Raw genomic sequence first — 15818 nt, 5'->3', positions numbered from 1 at the left:
ACAGCATTGAGACCATTTCTAGGTTCTAGAGGCATGGGCGACCAGTAAAGAGATCAAGTGAAGGGCCAGATGCATCTGTCGGGTCCTTTGTGAGGTCTTTGCTGAAATGTTTTCATGTTTCTTAAGAACATGACTTTCAGATACTGATCATCTACTGAAGATGATTCTTCAATGCGTTGTAAGGACACACTACACGCCATGGCAAAATATGCCAAATATTTAGATATTTGAATTACCTTATTGGCCAAAAACACTACTTTTTTCCTGTCAGACTGCTTTGTCATTTTTCATAGATTCAACAAAAGAAATTATGTTCTTTTACCACAGGCTGCAAAATAACAAGAGTGCCTAAAGGTATCATTTAAAACTGGTTCTTGGCTACATTTTCTGGATGCGTAGACACAACACTGATTCATCCCTCGAGTTACTTGACTTTTTTAAAAGATTACAAGAACGTCTGGCTCTTTGAAAATGAAAAGAACCAAAGGGTGGCTCGAGACTTTTGCACAGCACTTTAAACACAGGAACAGGAGAGAAAAAGAGCTATAAGGGGTAACATTTAAAAAATGAGGAAAGCTGAATGGGAGAGGTGAGTAAGCTCCTGGAGGAAGGGTCTGTCAGAATTTGACAGCTGGCCCACGGTGCAAAATGTGCAAAGCGCAATAATCCGAAAACAGCATCTTACCTGTTCATGTAAACTATTACTTCATATTTCATTTTTCCTCCTCAATTTCTCCACATCTATTTACGGCTCTTTCTCCAAAGGAGGTGGTAAGTGGCACATACGTCCGACATCTATTTCTTGCAGGACTCAAGCTGTAATAAAGCAGCCCCAGAGCTCTTGGATTCTTGTTATTTGTGAATATATCCCATGCTGTGGTGAGACAAATTCCTCTCTGCCCACTGTGCGTGTGGGTGTTTGTGTTATATTCCCCCAGGAGTTACGGTCTACCAATGAAACAGTGTGTAATTATGTTTTCACTTGCCGCTTTACTATTTCCATTTGTATTTTTGGTTTTGTGTATATGCGTCCAGTCCCTCCAGTGATCCTGGTCTATCCAGAGACACAGGCTCAGGAGCCCGGCGTATCTGCCAGCCTCCACTGCCACGCCGACGGCATCCCAAATCCCAAACTCCTTTGGCTGAAGAATGGCATGGATCTGCAGCCCAGATCCTCCAAACAGCTCTCTCTCATAGGTGAGTTTTGCAGTGTTTTGCTATCAGCATATTTTGTGCTTTAGCGGACTCTGTGTGTCACAGCTCGGCGGTAAAGCGATTTCTTCCAAGTGCACAATACGCAGCAACAACAGTGTACAATGGAAAAAGCATATACAGTGTATAAGACTAATGAAAACAAATCTTGAAACTCAAGCTGCTACTTTTTTTATTGAAAACTCAGTGGTTCCACTTGTCCACAGTAATAATTTCTCTTATACTTTCAGTTTATTTGCACTCTGTACCACTGTGATGAAACCATGATTGAAAAGAAATTCAGCTGCCCTCTTTCACTACATCCTTTTGCTCCTCTGACAATGTAAATATTCTTATTATTAGATGGTGAGTGAGATGGGATATTGAAGATAAAAAGAAATACACTGTGTGACAGAAGACGGCAACAACTTGTTTGGGCAAGAAGGCTTTTTTGTTTTATGATACACTCTCAATATCAGAGAGAGGAAGCACAACTTCCCTTTTTACGGCCTAGTTCTCATTAAAGGAAAGTTTATTGGCTGTGTGTGGGTCATTACCTATGGTAATAGCCTGTTATCAACCCTTAGACACTCAAACAAGGAGGTTCTGCAAGGTTCACCACCGTATAAACACTGCAGTAGCTGCTGTTTCAGATTTACCAACTAATATGGGCAGCAGAAAGGGGCAGCAGCCCTATTTAAAGTGATCATTTGTACTTATTCAATAAACAACATTTAGGTAAGTGAAAAGAATAGCATGGAAAAGCAAATTATGTAGCGCAGAGTTCCTTTTTTTTAATCTGGCCGTGGTTGGGGAGGAAGTGATCAAAGCACAGGAAGAGTAATTCACCATTTTATTTCCGCAACACACTTGTATTGATGGGAGTTTAATAAAGATAATATAAAGTCTTACCCCTATCCTCATTTTTTTCATAGGTTTCTGTAAAATTTGAACAACGCACTGACAGCTGATAATAAGAAGTATTGATTGCGAGCCACAGTTGAATTGTAAAGGAAGTACTGCCTCATATTTTCTGTCATTTAGTTTGTTATCAAACAGGAAACGCAGGAAAATCTCAACATGTGAGATTACAGATAATTCCTCTGACCCAGAAGAATCAGTGGATTGTTTTTTCTCTTTTTTTGGAGTGTGTGTGTGTTGGGGCAATATATTTCTGTACCACCTACCTTGTTGGTCAAGGGTAGCTTATTAACTTAAGCTGCATTTATGGTCACTGAATTGAAGAATATATCTGAATTGTTTAGCAGCAATTATAAAGCTACAGAGCATCACGATGGAAACCGATAACACATTAAGTGAGACCACTGATGAATTACTATCACTGTGTGATCACTTTTTTAATTTACTCTTTCTTACTTGAGGTCGAGCAGTTCACTTGTGGTGTGCAAAAATGTAATACAACAGTGAGTTAAAAGGTGCTTTAAAGCCCAATAAAGGTAACAGGAGCTGCTGAGTCAGGTGACATGTCCTGTTCACCTATGCAGTAATCCTGCGGGGAGCCGTTTAAGAAAATGAGATCGCTTCAGTTTAAGACAAAACCAGTCACATCATCACAGGCGCTGCAAACATGCAGAGGATATAAACACTCATTTAAGTGCTTGATTCAGTGGTTTTTAATAAGAATTGATCAGAACATCAGTATGAATTAGAAGTAATTAAAGTGCTGTCTCATTCCATGAGACGTTAGAAGTGCTTTAAGGCACTCTCACTTCAAAGCATTGCACGCATTTCCTCCGATAAAAGAGAATTATTATCAGAATCCAAAAGACATTTCACTAATGTGAAAAGCTTTGCATCAATGTCTGTGTTGTTTTTTTTTCCTAACCCACTGGGCATGAATTAGAAGGTTATGATGAAGAACAGTTGTTTTTTTCTCTTGTTTTTTTAACAAGCTGTGTGCGACATTGCTGTTTATGGATTCTATAGAAAGACCTCCATTAAAAATGCTTTTAAGTTTTAGCAGGTGGAGCACATCATATCCTGTATATGTGAGGAAAAAGGATGGTGCCTATGTTTGATGTTATCTAAATGTTATGTCAGGTGATGTATAGAAAGGGGTGAAAATGAAAGCTTGCTTTAATGTTTTTATACATCCTGGATTGTAAGAGCTCCACTGTGACAAATTCCCCTCGTGTGATCAATGAAGTACTACAGGAAGGATCAGAGTGCAGCTCTAGATCACAAAGCTACAGCATGCCGCAGCAAACATCAGAGAGCTCACCTCTGATGTTGACTTTTGTCTCTAAACGTCACCGGCATCACCTGTCGCTATCGATTCAGAATATGATTCTGAAACTTGAGAGCAACAGTGTTGTGCCGCACGTATGTACGGGAAAAAACTGTAACTCATGTATGTGCAGCAGCATACAACCAGTAAAACTATTATAGTAAATACTATAATTAGGTATCTTAATTAAAATAAATAGCAATGTGCTTTACTTTTTTTAAACTTTTTTTAAACCAGAAATTTGAAAATTCAACAATAATTATATATTAGCAATATAAAATATAATTATGAGATTGTGCATACTGGTTAATTTACCACTACAGAAATGTAAAAAAAAAAATTGGTTGGTACCAGTGTTAATTTAGGACACCAGTTGTATAAATCTTTGGATAGTGGGATAATAAATTTATATTATTTTGATTGAATACTATTAAATGTATTCATCAACCACAGCGACCAGATATAGACCAGAAAAGAGTCTGACCAAGTTGTACATGCTGCTACACTGTAGCTACAATGTCTCTGATTTCATTGAGATAAAAAATGCCTGTGGACACAAGAATATTGATCAAACTCTGTGGGGGTTTTTTTATAGCTCCCAGGTGTCTTTAGTCTCTATTCCCCTGCACCTTTGAGGACACATTACTTGCATTATTATTGTATTTGGTTCATTGTGCTTCTGTTAGATGCACGACCACACATATATTCATGATTCGACCACAGAATTTTAACACAGTGGAGAAATTTAAAAGTTTGTTATAAAAACATAAACACTCTGAAGATGGTTGTAGTGTATAGTAGCTTTGCATCAGTAATGTGTATACCTGTTTGATTTTGTTTCCTCTCTTCTTTAGCGAACGGTAGTGAACTCTTTATTGGCAGCGTCCGCTACGAGGACACAGGAGCTTACACGTGCATTGCCAAGAATGAAGTGGGAGTGGATGAGGACATCTCGTCTCTGTTTGTTGAAGATTCGGCTAAGAAGACTCGTAAGTCCTACAGAGTCACAGTTCACTATTTATGTAAGAAGTCAATATTTGAATTGATAAGAGTTACTTTAAAAGAAAAGCTTAGAAAATAATATTTTGGAAAAAATGATTCCCGACATGAAAGTATTGAGAAGGGAAAACTGATGTACTGATGACACTGAGATCAGAAACAACACTGGTCAACTTGCCTGTTTGCCTCCCATTGCTGCTCATGTGGATCCACTACCTGCAAGGTTACTGTAAAAGAAAAGGACTCTGCTGTTTAAGCCAGCAGCCAAGTATATTTTGATTTTAAGCTTTTCTACTTGTTTAAGCCTTGGACAGGTGGTGTGATAAGAACTCTTATTGTCTTTGTGCTCACAAAGCGTTTTGATTGCGCTAACAGTTATAAGCCTGCCTTCACCTGGATGCACTGTCTATACTGCTGCCTCTTTGAATGTTCAATAGAAAGGAAAGGCAGGAGCTTGATTTTGACTAGAGCAAAATGCTGATTTTGAACAGTTTTTGATGGTGCACTTACTAATCGTTGAGAAATCTAAGGGAAGTTAGCACAGCGATACCTATTTATACAGACTAGGCTAGAACATCATCCACAATAAACGATTGTCAGATCATCATGTATAATGAAATAAAATTCAGACATGTAATAAAGACATAGCACAAACAAATTACAGTCATTTACCAACATGTGGACGGCTCTATTATTTAAAAAAAATAAGCTTGCTCAAATTTGTCCTGTGCAGACAAGCATCAGCAAATGCTCCATGCATCTCCTAAATTTTTAATGCAGTAAGTGGTGAACCTAATAAGCACCAAAACTGCTTTATGTCAGCTGACAGTGAGCCAATTCCCTATGCCTTCAGATGGTTGAAAAATAAAGAAGGAATCACCATATTCATATTAGACCAACAGTGAAGCAGCATTTCAGCAGCTGCACTTTAAAGCCACATTTCTTTTACAGTAGTATTAAGATCAAACCACAACACTATATAGCTCTGTCGTATCCACACCAAAGCAAACATGGCTGAAACCCCAACATCACCTCCCTGGTCAAAACTGATTGTGAACAACAGTAAAAACTGAATCGTAGACAAACGGGTGTTGACTTTGTTTCCACATAGAGAAGAGGTTGCATCAGAGCATCATTAAAGTGAGGAGTACAGTAAAGACTAGATTACTGCAAACCATATGTAGCTAGAAAAATTTGCATTTCCTGCGAAAATGCTGTGTGGATGCCTTAACGCTGAAGATGTCTGCTGAAAAAAGCTGAAAAAGTTGCAAAAAGTTGCATGGCGGTGAAGAAACTGAAAATTCTGCTGAAAACAGGTGAAGAAGCAGAAAATTTTTGCTGAAAAGTGGTGAAAAAAATGTTTCTGTGAGCAGGATTCGAACCTGGCCCTCCTGGTCTCAAGGCGGCTACTCATCTCACTGAGCCAAACTCTTTCTCACATAGATCAGATGGAGAGACTGACAATTCTGCTGAAATGAGCAGAAGCTGCTGAGAATTGTGCTGATAAGAGGTGAAAAGGCTAAAAACTTTGCAGAAAAGAGGTGAATCAGCAGAATTTGGGCTGAAAAGAGGTAAAGAAGCAGAACGTTGTGCTGAAAAGAGATGAATCAGCAGAATTTCTGCTCAAAAGAGTTTTTTTTTCTGAAAACAGCTGAGATTTGTGCTGAAAAGAGGTGAAAATTCTGAAAAATTTCAGTTTTTTCTGAAAACAGCAGAAAAACCTGAAAATTTTGCTGAAAAGGGGTGAAAATGCTGAAATTTGTGTTGAAAAGAGTTAAATAAGTTGAATTGGTAACTGAAAGAAATGTTGCCATAAGCGGGATTTGAACCCGGGCCTCCCAGTCTGAGAACGGCTGCTCATCTCACTGAGCTAAAACACAGCTCAGCCCAGCAAGGAAAATCAGTGACGCCACTGATAATATGGCAGAAATGGGCAAAAAATATTGCAAAAAAAAATTCAATATCTCAAAAAGTATAGAAGTTATGAGCACCAAAAGTCATAGCTGGCATTAGCAGAAAGAGCAGAATTTTTTAAAGTTTGAATGGAGAAAATCAGCTGAAAACTGAGGGAGTAGTTAATCAGCAAAAAAATGTACGGAAGCAACTAGAGGAATAATAAAGAACTAGAAAAATTTGCATTTCCTGCGAAAATGCTGTGTGGATGTCTTAATGCTGAAGATGTCTGGTGAAAAAAGCTGAAAAAGTTGAAAAGTTGCAAAAAGTTGTATGGTGGTGAAGAAACTTAAAATTCTGCTGAAAACAGGTGAAGAAGCAGAAAATTTTGTTTAAAAGTGGTGAAAAGCAAAAATTATACTGAAAGGGGAAAAGACGGAGAAATTTTTGATGAAAAGTGGTGAAAAAAAAAAAGTTGCCCTAAGCAGGATTCGAACCTGGCCCTCATGGTCTCAAGGCGGCTACTCATCACACTGAGCCAAAGTGATTCTCACAAAAGAAGAGACAAAGAAGACTGACAATTTTGCTGAAATGAGCAGAAGTGGCTGAGAATTGTGCTGATAAGAGGTGAAAAGGCTGAAAACTTTGCAGAAAAGAGGTGAATCAGCAGAATTTCTGCTGAAAAGAGTTTTTTTCTGAAAACAGCTAAGATTTGGGCTGAAAAGAGGTGAAAATTCTGCTGAAAAGAGTTCAATCAGCAGAATTTCTGCTGAAAAGAGGTGAATGAGCAGAATTCTGCTGAAAAGAGGTTTTTGCTGAAAACAGCTGAAAAAGCTGGGATTTGTGCTGAAAAGTGGTGAAAAAATTAAAAATTCTGCTGAAAAGAGGTGAATTAGCAGAATTTCTGCTGAAAAGAGTTAAAAAAAGTTTAACCGTTAACTGAAAGAAATGTTGCCATAAGCGGGATTTGAACCCGGGCCTCCCAGTCTGAGAACGGCTGCTCATCTCACTGAGCTAAAACACAGCTCAGCCCAGCAAGGAAAATCAGTGAGGCCACTGATAATATGGCAGAAATGGGCAAAAAATATTGCAAAAAAAAATTCAATATCTCAAAAAGTATAGAAGTTACGAGCACCAAAAGTCATAGCTGGCATTAGCAGAAAGAGCAGAATTTTTTAAAGTTTGAATGGAGAAAATCGGCTGAAAATTGAGGGAGTAGTTAATCGGCAAAAAACGTACGGAAGCAACTAGAGGAATAATAAAGAATAAAGAGAAACAGGAACTCAATAGTGTGGATGCCCTTTGAGGGCATCGACACAATAAAGACAAACAGGAACTCTGGATGCCCTTTGAGGGCATCCACACAATTAGTCAGTGACATATGGGTTGTCAATGGCTCTGAACAGATGTCCACAGAACATCTTTCCAAATACAAGAGACAGACTAGTATTACTAAGCCCTGTTTTTAATAAACACCACTTTTAAGCTGTTTATGGTTTTGTGCATCTAATTTTAATTTGTGGCATCATATCCTTACAATTATCCCTTCCCTGTCCATGATTTCAGTATCATAGACTTATGAATGCTCTTGTTTTTTTTAACAAGAAGTTGATTACCTCAGTAGGGTAACTAGACGAATGAAACTCAAAAGGCTGAGGGTTTGAGTCATACTCAAGGTGAGATGTTTCATCTCTTCTGACTGTTCATATCAAGTGATTTTGTTTTCTCATTTTATCCTAATCAATAAAAAAGACAAGAAGGTAGAAAATAATAAGTAAACACAAACCTTCTCTAACTCGAAAAGCTAACAACAAATGTCTAAGCTTAAAATTAACGTTGGGGTAACGTTTTTGCAAACTTTCATTTTGAAACTATTTTTCAGCAATGACTAGACACTGTGAAAACATCGCCAACGATGTTTGCTGAGACAGGGTGGCACGGATAAAAGATGAATGTCAGGCACAATAATCTCCTATTTGAGCTCCTTTTTTTATAGTAGGAAACAACTGATTTTATGGGAGACATCAAAAACTCCACGCCAGAAGAATACAGTAGCATGTAGGTTTGTGTCTGTCTGTAATGTGTTTTCCTGAGGTTGATTCACTGAAGTAAAGAGCTGCTCGTGGGGAATAGTTCAGTCAGCCTATCCAGGAACAGGAACAATATACCAGAAGTATTAGCAAAATAATCATGTCTGCAGTTAAGAGATCCCCCTCTGTGAACACACACAGCAAAGCAGTCATTTTGTGAGATTTTAGACCACTTTTGCTTTTCAAGCACTTTAAAGAGTTTTATTTTTGTTCCTAATAAACAAAATTGCTGTTTTCTCCTATTAATCTGTACTTGAAACACCATAATGACATACTGAGAACATTTTGCAAATGTATTAAAAATTAAAAACTAAATTCTACAGAATAAAGTATTCAGACTCTTAAATATAAAAGTTGCGGGAGGCTGCTTCAGTAGCCGTTACAGCTTTGTGCCTCCTTGGCTAAGTCTATGGACGTTTGCAGTTGGCTTAGTCTTTCCTTTCTTATCACAGCCTCTCAATCTCTATCAAGTTAGATGGGTGGCGTCTGTGAACTGCCATCTTTAGGTCTTCCGTCAAATATCTTATGGTGTCTTTGAGTTTTGACCAGGGCACTTAAGGAATGTCAGGTGTTTCACTCAGACTGCTATCTATCAATCTTGCCTTTACAGCAGAGCTGCAACATGAAGTGCTTCTGAGACTGCCATCCCTTAGGCAAGATCATTTATCTCTGTGAACACTTCTGAAACACTTAAGACTGACCTTTTTGTTAGTCCATAAAATTGAGTTTAAATCAATTTAAACATTTCAGTTGGTACTGTAAAGAGAAATAGTGAGGTCAGTGACAAATGAAAGGCAGCAGATTAACTGTTTAGGGTCCAAATATAATTTATCTAGGACAATTAACTTGTCCAAAATTAGCTCTTTGTAATATGAACTCAGTGGGGGTTTTATGGCTTTGAATGGGTCTTGTATATGTTATATTGTGCTTTGCTATTACCATACATGAGTTATTGTGTAGAGGTTTGGGGAAATACATATAAAAGTAATATTCAGACTATAAATATAATGCAGAAAAGGGCCATTAGACTAATAAATCAGGAGGGGTATAGGGTTCACACAAACACACTCTTTATTAGGACGCAAGCTATAAAATTCCAGGATCTGGTGAAGTTTAAAACAGTGCAAATAATATATAAGGCAAGGAAAGGGATGCTCCCAATCGAAATAAGTAAATGGTTCTTAGAAAGAGAAGGGAGGTATAATTTTAGAGGGAAGTGGAATTTAAAATTACAAAGAGTAAGAACAACATTGAAAAGGATGTTTATTTCAATAGCAGGAGTTAAATTCTGGAATGAGTTAGAAGAAGAAATAAAGGTCAGTAGTGATATAAACCAGTTTAAAATAAAACTCAAAAAAGAAATTTTAAATAAGTATAAGAATGAAGAAAATGCAATTAACCCAAGAGAGCAGTCAAACTGATGACTGTTTATTTTCTTCTGCAAATTAGCAAATCTAAATATAGTTTAGTTGAACATGAGAAAATATTTTTTTTGTGATGTTATGTTCTAAGTTGAAGGCGTTATGTATGTATACGTTTTTGTTGTTCAAATTTAGATGATGAGGATGTAAACCTGAGGGGGTAGGGCTAAATAAGTATATACTTCTGCCTACTCCTTTTCAAACAACTGCATGGAATGATTTTATGAAACGTTGGTGAATGTATATGTATATTTTATTTGAAATAAAAAAGAACTGAACTGAACTGAACTGTCTTGAGAGACTGACAATATCATAAGTCCTTTGACAGAAATCGGTGCATTTTTTTGTTATTTATGACAATTTCATGCATAAATATGCAAGCTGATCATATTTCTTTGCCTCTGACTAAAATCTCTTTGGGGTCATCTAAAATGTTTCAATAAAGGGAAAAGCAGGTTTTATGAGGTACTACATTTTTTTATGGAGTAATCTGTTTTAAGCAGGTTTAACCTATCAAATTAAATACTTTAGCTCTCTCTAAAATTTTAGTCTTTCATTATGTTGCATCATTTGACATGTTAGCAATACCTAAAAAGAGCTCCTGGGTCAGAGAAAATGAAACCGAATAATTGATGCCACGTCTTCTCTGAAGACAAGAGTTATGTCTTGATCTAAGAGGAAGCATGACCTGTCAACAGTAGTGAGGAACATTTTGTATCTGTCAAACATAGTATTTTGGATCGACATGGCATGACAGAACTTATCTCCTATTTCTGAAGACATTTTGCTGGGTTGGAATAATATTTTTCTCCTTTTTTTCTCCATTTCCTTTTGCTCAATGGCTGATTGTGCAGTTGCAAACATTCTGTGGAGAGAAGAAGGTAATACATAACACTTCTCAAAACACTTTTGCATTTTTGTGAATAGGAAAATGTGATGTGCATGTTTGTAGCTCTGCAGGGTCTGCAGCTGGCTAGATATGACTTACCAAGATGTTTGCCCTGCTGTCCAGAAGATTCAGAGTTGTTTTGTTTCCAGCAAAACTTTTCTTTAAGTTTTCCTCCCTTGCATGCTCAAAGTGTTTCATCCTTTTCTTAGTGTGCTTTCTAACATTTTTTTCAGGACACCTAAGGGGAACATTTGCACAGAAGCAGGGATTTTATGTATTTTACAAATAATACCACAGACCCAGCATGGTCGCTGCAAGAAAAACAGCCATGTGATTTTCAGCAGTATATAAATCCATCCTGTATTTATGGAATAAATATTATTACCACATCAGCATTACCACAGGTACATGCATTCTAGTAGCAGCGCATTGAAAAACTTAATGTGGTTTAGAATAGAATACGAATCAAATCTGGAGTTTTTTGCATACATTGCTACAAAGTATGTTCACCACAGGACTAAAAGAAGTCAGAGTGGTTTAGAATACAGTGTAAGCTCTTGAACTGAAGTATTTGTATCTTGTTAACAGTGGGGGTTGTAAGTGAGCAGATATTTTCTTTCGCTTTAATGACTCATGTTGCATGTTTATGTTTCATTTTTTAAATTGCTTAGCAATACAAATGGTCTGATACCTCACAGCACTTTTGTGCAAAAAGCAATATCCTAATAGTCTAACAAATCAATATCAACCACTAGTTTTTCTCTTTGCATACAGCTTGCATTTATATATGAATGCAATGTGTTTAACACATTTATTAGACCACCACCCACTGAAACGTTTATGCCACAGTTTCTTTCTTTATCATTAACTTTATGTAATGGTTAAAAAAGTGATAAAATTGGCAGATTTATTGCTAAACTATAATTATTTTGGGGCTCTATAATTTTTCATAATTGCTGTTTTTACAAAAAGTAGACAGAATAGTAAAGCACATTATTATTTTTTGATTAAGATACGACTTTAATATTTTAGTGATTTCTTTATGCTTGATTAATTTCTTCTAATTTATTAGGTGGTCTAATAAATTTGTTAAGCACTGTATATATGTGTGAATAATGATATGTGAAGGAGTAATAATTTGTTAGGGTTAGGGAACATAGGATTGCTGAGTCCTTGATAAGGTTTTTAGCTGCAGTTTAGACTTAGCAGAATACATGTGAAAAATTGTGTTTTTAATTTATGTCTCTTGCTGTATTAGACTGTGAACAAGTTGCTGACAGGATCCTTTATAAGCACTGTCAAACAGCTGGCAGCCACATACTGCCCATCCATGCTAACATGCTAACTGGCGTCTTGCTGTGTTTCCTCTGGCAGGAAAATTTAAATGCCAATCACAAATGACAGAAAAGATGGGAGCTGGATTCTTTTAATATTTATTTCTTCGTCAAGTATTTTGACAATATGTTTTCCTGTCCGCTTGTTTTGACTTTTAGGGCTAAGTGTGGGAAACATGTTCTACGTGTTTTCTGATGAGGGCATCACTCTTCTTCAGCCTAGTGAATGTGAAATACGGAGACATTTGAAGCGGACAGAGAGGATTGTCGCTACCTATGTAAGTGCATGTGAATTTAATAATGGATTAAATTCAATAAGAAGAAAATACACAAAAAGTGCCGCCCATTAGCTAATGACTGACCTATAGGTGAGTTTCAGGCTTCCTCTATATTTTACTAAATAGATTTCAGGATGGTGGTGTTTGTCACTGCTGAGCAGATGTGTTTTAAAATCAAATTACATGTAAGGTAGAAGAATGCCACTCAGTGTGTTCCCCATCACTTTTTTATAGTAGGTGTGGCATGCATTCATCATGCCATGGTACAACATAAAAGTATATCGCAGTCAGTAAAAAGGTATTAGTTTCTTACACCATAATACAAAGAATGACTATGAGGTACCAGGTGTTTATATAAGGGAAACATGTAATTATCTTTTAAAATCTTAGGCGTTTTGTCCTTTAAATTCAAGATCTTTGAGTATAGGGAGTAAATCAGGATACCCTTTCATTGTTCTGAAACCAGAAAAAACATCAAACAGAACAAACAAACTAAACATCTCTGTAACTGCTGTCAAAATAAAAACATAATGCAGCAGTGTTTTTTTTTTTTTTACTTGACCACTGAAGAGAGAGGACCCCACACACTGTAAAAGGGTCCCGCCTTCTCCACATGTCTAACCCTTTGAACATTAATTCTGTGGATTTGTTAGCTTAAAGGCCAGTATGCAGGTCTTAGTAACCCATCTGTACTCGATAGCAGTCCACTAGAAACTCAGGGCAGGGTTAGGTTTGGATTAACGGCCTTGCCTTTTTTTTATTACAGACTTTCATGTGTGATACTTCAATAAGATATTTAATATTATATCTTTCTAAAAAATGTGTTGGATTTACATGTAGCTAATAAGCATTTACTTAGGTACACAACAGCATTGTGTAGTTGCTCCAGATGTATCCTCCAGGGGTGGGTTTTGATTATCGATTTATCGCTTGGATAATGTGATATTGATTCATTAAAATCCTGAATCAATTTTTAAATATAAATGTATTTTGCCCGAAACGCCAGAATCTCAGGTTAAACCTCCCCAAATTTCAACAACTGTGTTTATGTATTTTTTTGTGCTGGATTCTGAAGCTGCAGGTTTTATCTCTCTCCAAACAATATTGACTGAACCAGCAGCAAAAGAAGATCCAAACTATGCTTCACATTTCGCTTCACATAAGCATCGTCATGAATTCCCTCTTACTTTTGCTGTTTTATTCCACAATGAAATCACACTTCCTGCAGAGCTCTCTGTCTCTCTCTCTCAGGAATAGTTTCCCGTCTAAAAATCTCTGTTATCTGCATTATTCACTTGCTTATTACGCACCAGTCTACCGTTGTGTACAGCGCTGTCGGCCACTGGTTTTTTTTTTTGGTTTTTTTTGGGTTTTTTTTTTACTTTTTAAAATTATGTAAAATTATGCAAAATGCTTAGCTGTGTCTTTAATAAAACCTCTGTAACTTTGCTCTGCTTCACTTCAGCAGCATCAGGTGATGTTCAGATGTTGATTAATGGTTTTCTTTCGTTTTTGTTCTACTGCAGAATATTTCTAAGGCAGTCATGTGCTATAAAAAGCCAGGCCAGGAAAATCTCCTTCATGTTTTTCTGTGTTTTATTCTCTGTTACGTTGACACAAAGACATCTGCTGTAATGCGTACACCTCTGATGAAGTCTCACAAGTATCAGCTTTGTTTTTATAGATATAAAAATATGGATATGTACTGATAAGTGATCAGAATTACAATATTTCTGACTGTCTGAGGCAAAATTTCCCCGAATCGATTCGATTCTAGAAATCAGTGACGATACCCAGCCCTAGTATCCTCCTGCTTGTCTGGCACAAGCAATCATGTCACATTCAGAGTCTGTTAAATCCTATTTCATTCCCATTCTAATGCTCAGTTTAAACTTGTCATCTTGGCAATAACTACATACCTACCTGCACTGACTTACTGTCATGTGATTGGCTGATTCAGTATTTGTATTATTGAGCAGTTGAACAAATGTACCTAACAAAGTGGCCAGCCAGTCTACATCCTATTCCCAAACAGCTCACCAGAAATCTCGTGGATAAAACCTTGAATTGTATAATTTAAAATGACAAGCAGTGGATTAACACTTATCATCGATTCTAAATTCAAAATGCCATTTAGCTTTTTATGCTGTTCAATATAGATGCTCATCTTTTAGTAAACTATGTCAGTAAGTATATAGTCAAGCCAAATTATAAAAAGTAAGTTATATTTAAGATATATTGTAATTATTTAATTAATTTATTCCATTTTTTTTAAGTCCATTCTATAGTTCTTCATTTCAGTCCAGTATGAAATTACCACCTAGATCAAGGCCATCCTTCGTCCTCCTCCCTCTCTGATGTCATTGGATGACTCCTCAACTGACTAAACGTAATAGGATTACTCATGTCCATTAGTCAACAGCTCACAACTACAGAGCATATAGTCTATATACCTGGGGTTTTTAATCCACTAGAGAACATCCTTTTCCTCGAGCAGGGCGCTTTAGATGGTAAAAGTTCTTGTTCTTTTGAGGGATTTGGGTTTTACAGTAGCCTGTAATTGTATTAGAGATCAATACAAACTCAATAGGCCATGTGTTAGCCAGTTCCTGCTATAAACAGCAGTTTCTCCACTTTGGTGAGGTGGAGAGGAGGTGGCAACTCTGGGAACACAACCTCTGTGTGTGCATTAATGATTACGTCAGTATAGTGTAAGTGAGGGAGTGTGTGCATAGTTGTCTCGTCAGCAAAGACGGTGGACTACAGGGCCTGCAGGGGACATATGTTGAGTCAGTCGATATTTGAGTGAAATTACTGCAAAGTCTGCCCTCTAAATGTTAAGGATGCAAACACTAGTTTTCTAAGCGAAACATCCAGAATGACTAATAGTTATTACAGATGCCATTTAGACAATCATTAAAAGCATAACTGAAATAAAGCAAGCAGTAGTAAAGACCTTATTATGCTAAATAATGTGCTTTGTATTTTTTAATTTAAATAATATTGATGTTATTGGTATAGTCAAGACTTAATTGTCAGTTGTCAGAGTAAATAAAAGCAAAAAGAATGCAGTTGCCAGCTCCTTATAGGTGTAGATTTTCAGGTCTCTTTCTTATGTTTTTGAACTGTTTTCATTTAGAATTGTCAGCTGTATTTCAGAAGGTTTGGCTTCTGAAAATTAGATTATTTTTTAACCATTTTCTATTATTTCATAAAAGGGACATGGTGACATTAAAGGGAAAAAAGAACGTTTTTTTTTTTTTTAACCTAGCGGTAACCATGGATGAATAGTACAATAAAAAGCATCACAGTGCTGATCTTAAACACACCAGTAAATCCTCCCAACCTTTTCCCTCCTCTCTTGCTCTTCTCCACCTCTCCTCCTCTCCTCTGTTGGCTCTTCCCAGGAGGAGATGTGCCCTAAAGGTGAGGGGGTGTCACCTCAACACTGTGTGTGGTCCTCAGCAGTCAACAT

General features: G+C 36.9%; 1 protein-coding gene and 1 long non-coding RNA gene across 2 annotated transcripts in view; one reads left to right on the top strand and one right to left on the bottom strand.

Annotated features, from left to right (window-relative positions):
* fstl4 (follistatin-like 4) overlaps positions 1 to 15818 on the top strand; it is a 214188-nt gene that overhangs the window by 174976 nt on the left and 23394 nt on the right. Inside the window, 5 exon segments of the mRNA XM_085175331.1 lie at positions 1036 to 1197; positions 4294 to 4428; positions 10697 to 10723; positions 12225 to 12343; positions 15751 to 15818. The exon segment at positions 15751 to 15818 is cut by the window's right edge and continues 82 nt beyond it. Of these exon segments, the coding sequence (XP_085031457.1) occupies positions 1036 to 1197; positions 4294 to 4428; positions 10697 to 10723; positions 12225 to 12343; positions 15751 to 15818 (511 nt within the window).
* On the bottom strand, positions 2340 to 9833 carry LOC146510252 (uncharacterized). The gene is made up of 2 exons (XR_014876525.1): positions 6160 to 9833; positions 2340 to 5957 (listed from the first exon to the last, which is right to left on the bottom strand). It is a non-coding gene; the product is annotated as an uncharacterized LOC146510252 (long non-coding RNA).

The sequence above is a fragment of the Neolamprologus multifasciatus genome, chromosome 10 (genome assembly GCF_963576455.1).
Source record: "Neolamprologus multifasciatus chromosome 10, fNeoMul1.2, whole genome shotgun sequence".
Lineage (NCBI taxonomy): Eukaryota > Metazoa > Chordata > Actinopteri > Cichliformes > Cichlidae > Neolamprologus > Neolamprologus multifasciatus.
The sequence above is the reverse complement of the archived record's forward strand: the minus strand, read 5'-3'. Positions and strand labels throughout refer to the sequence as shown.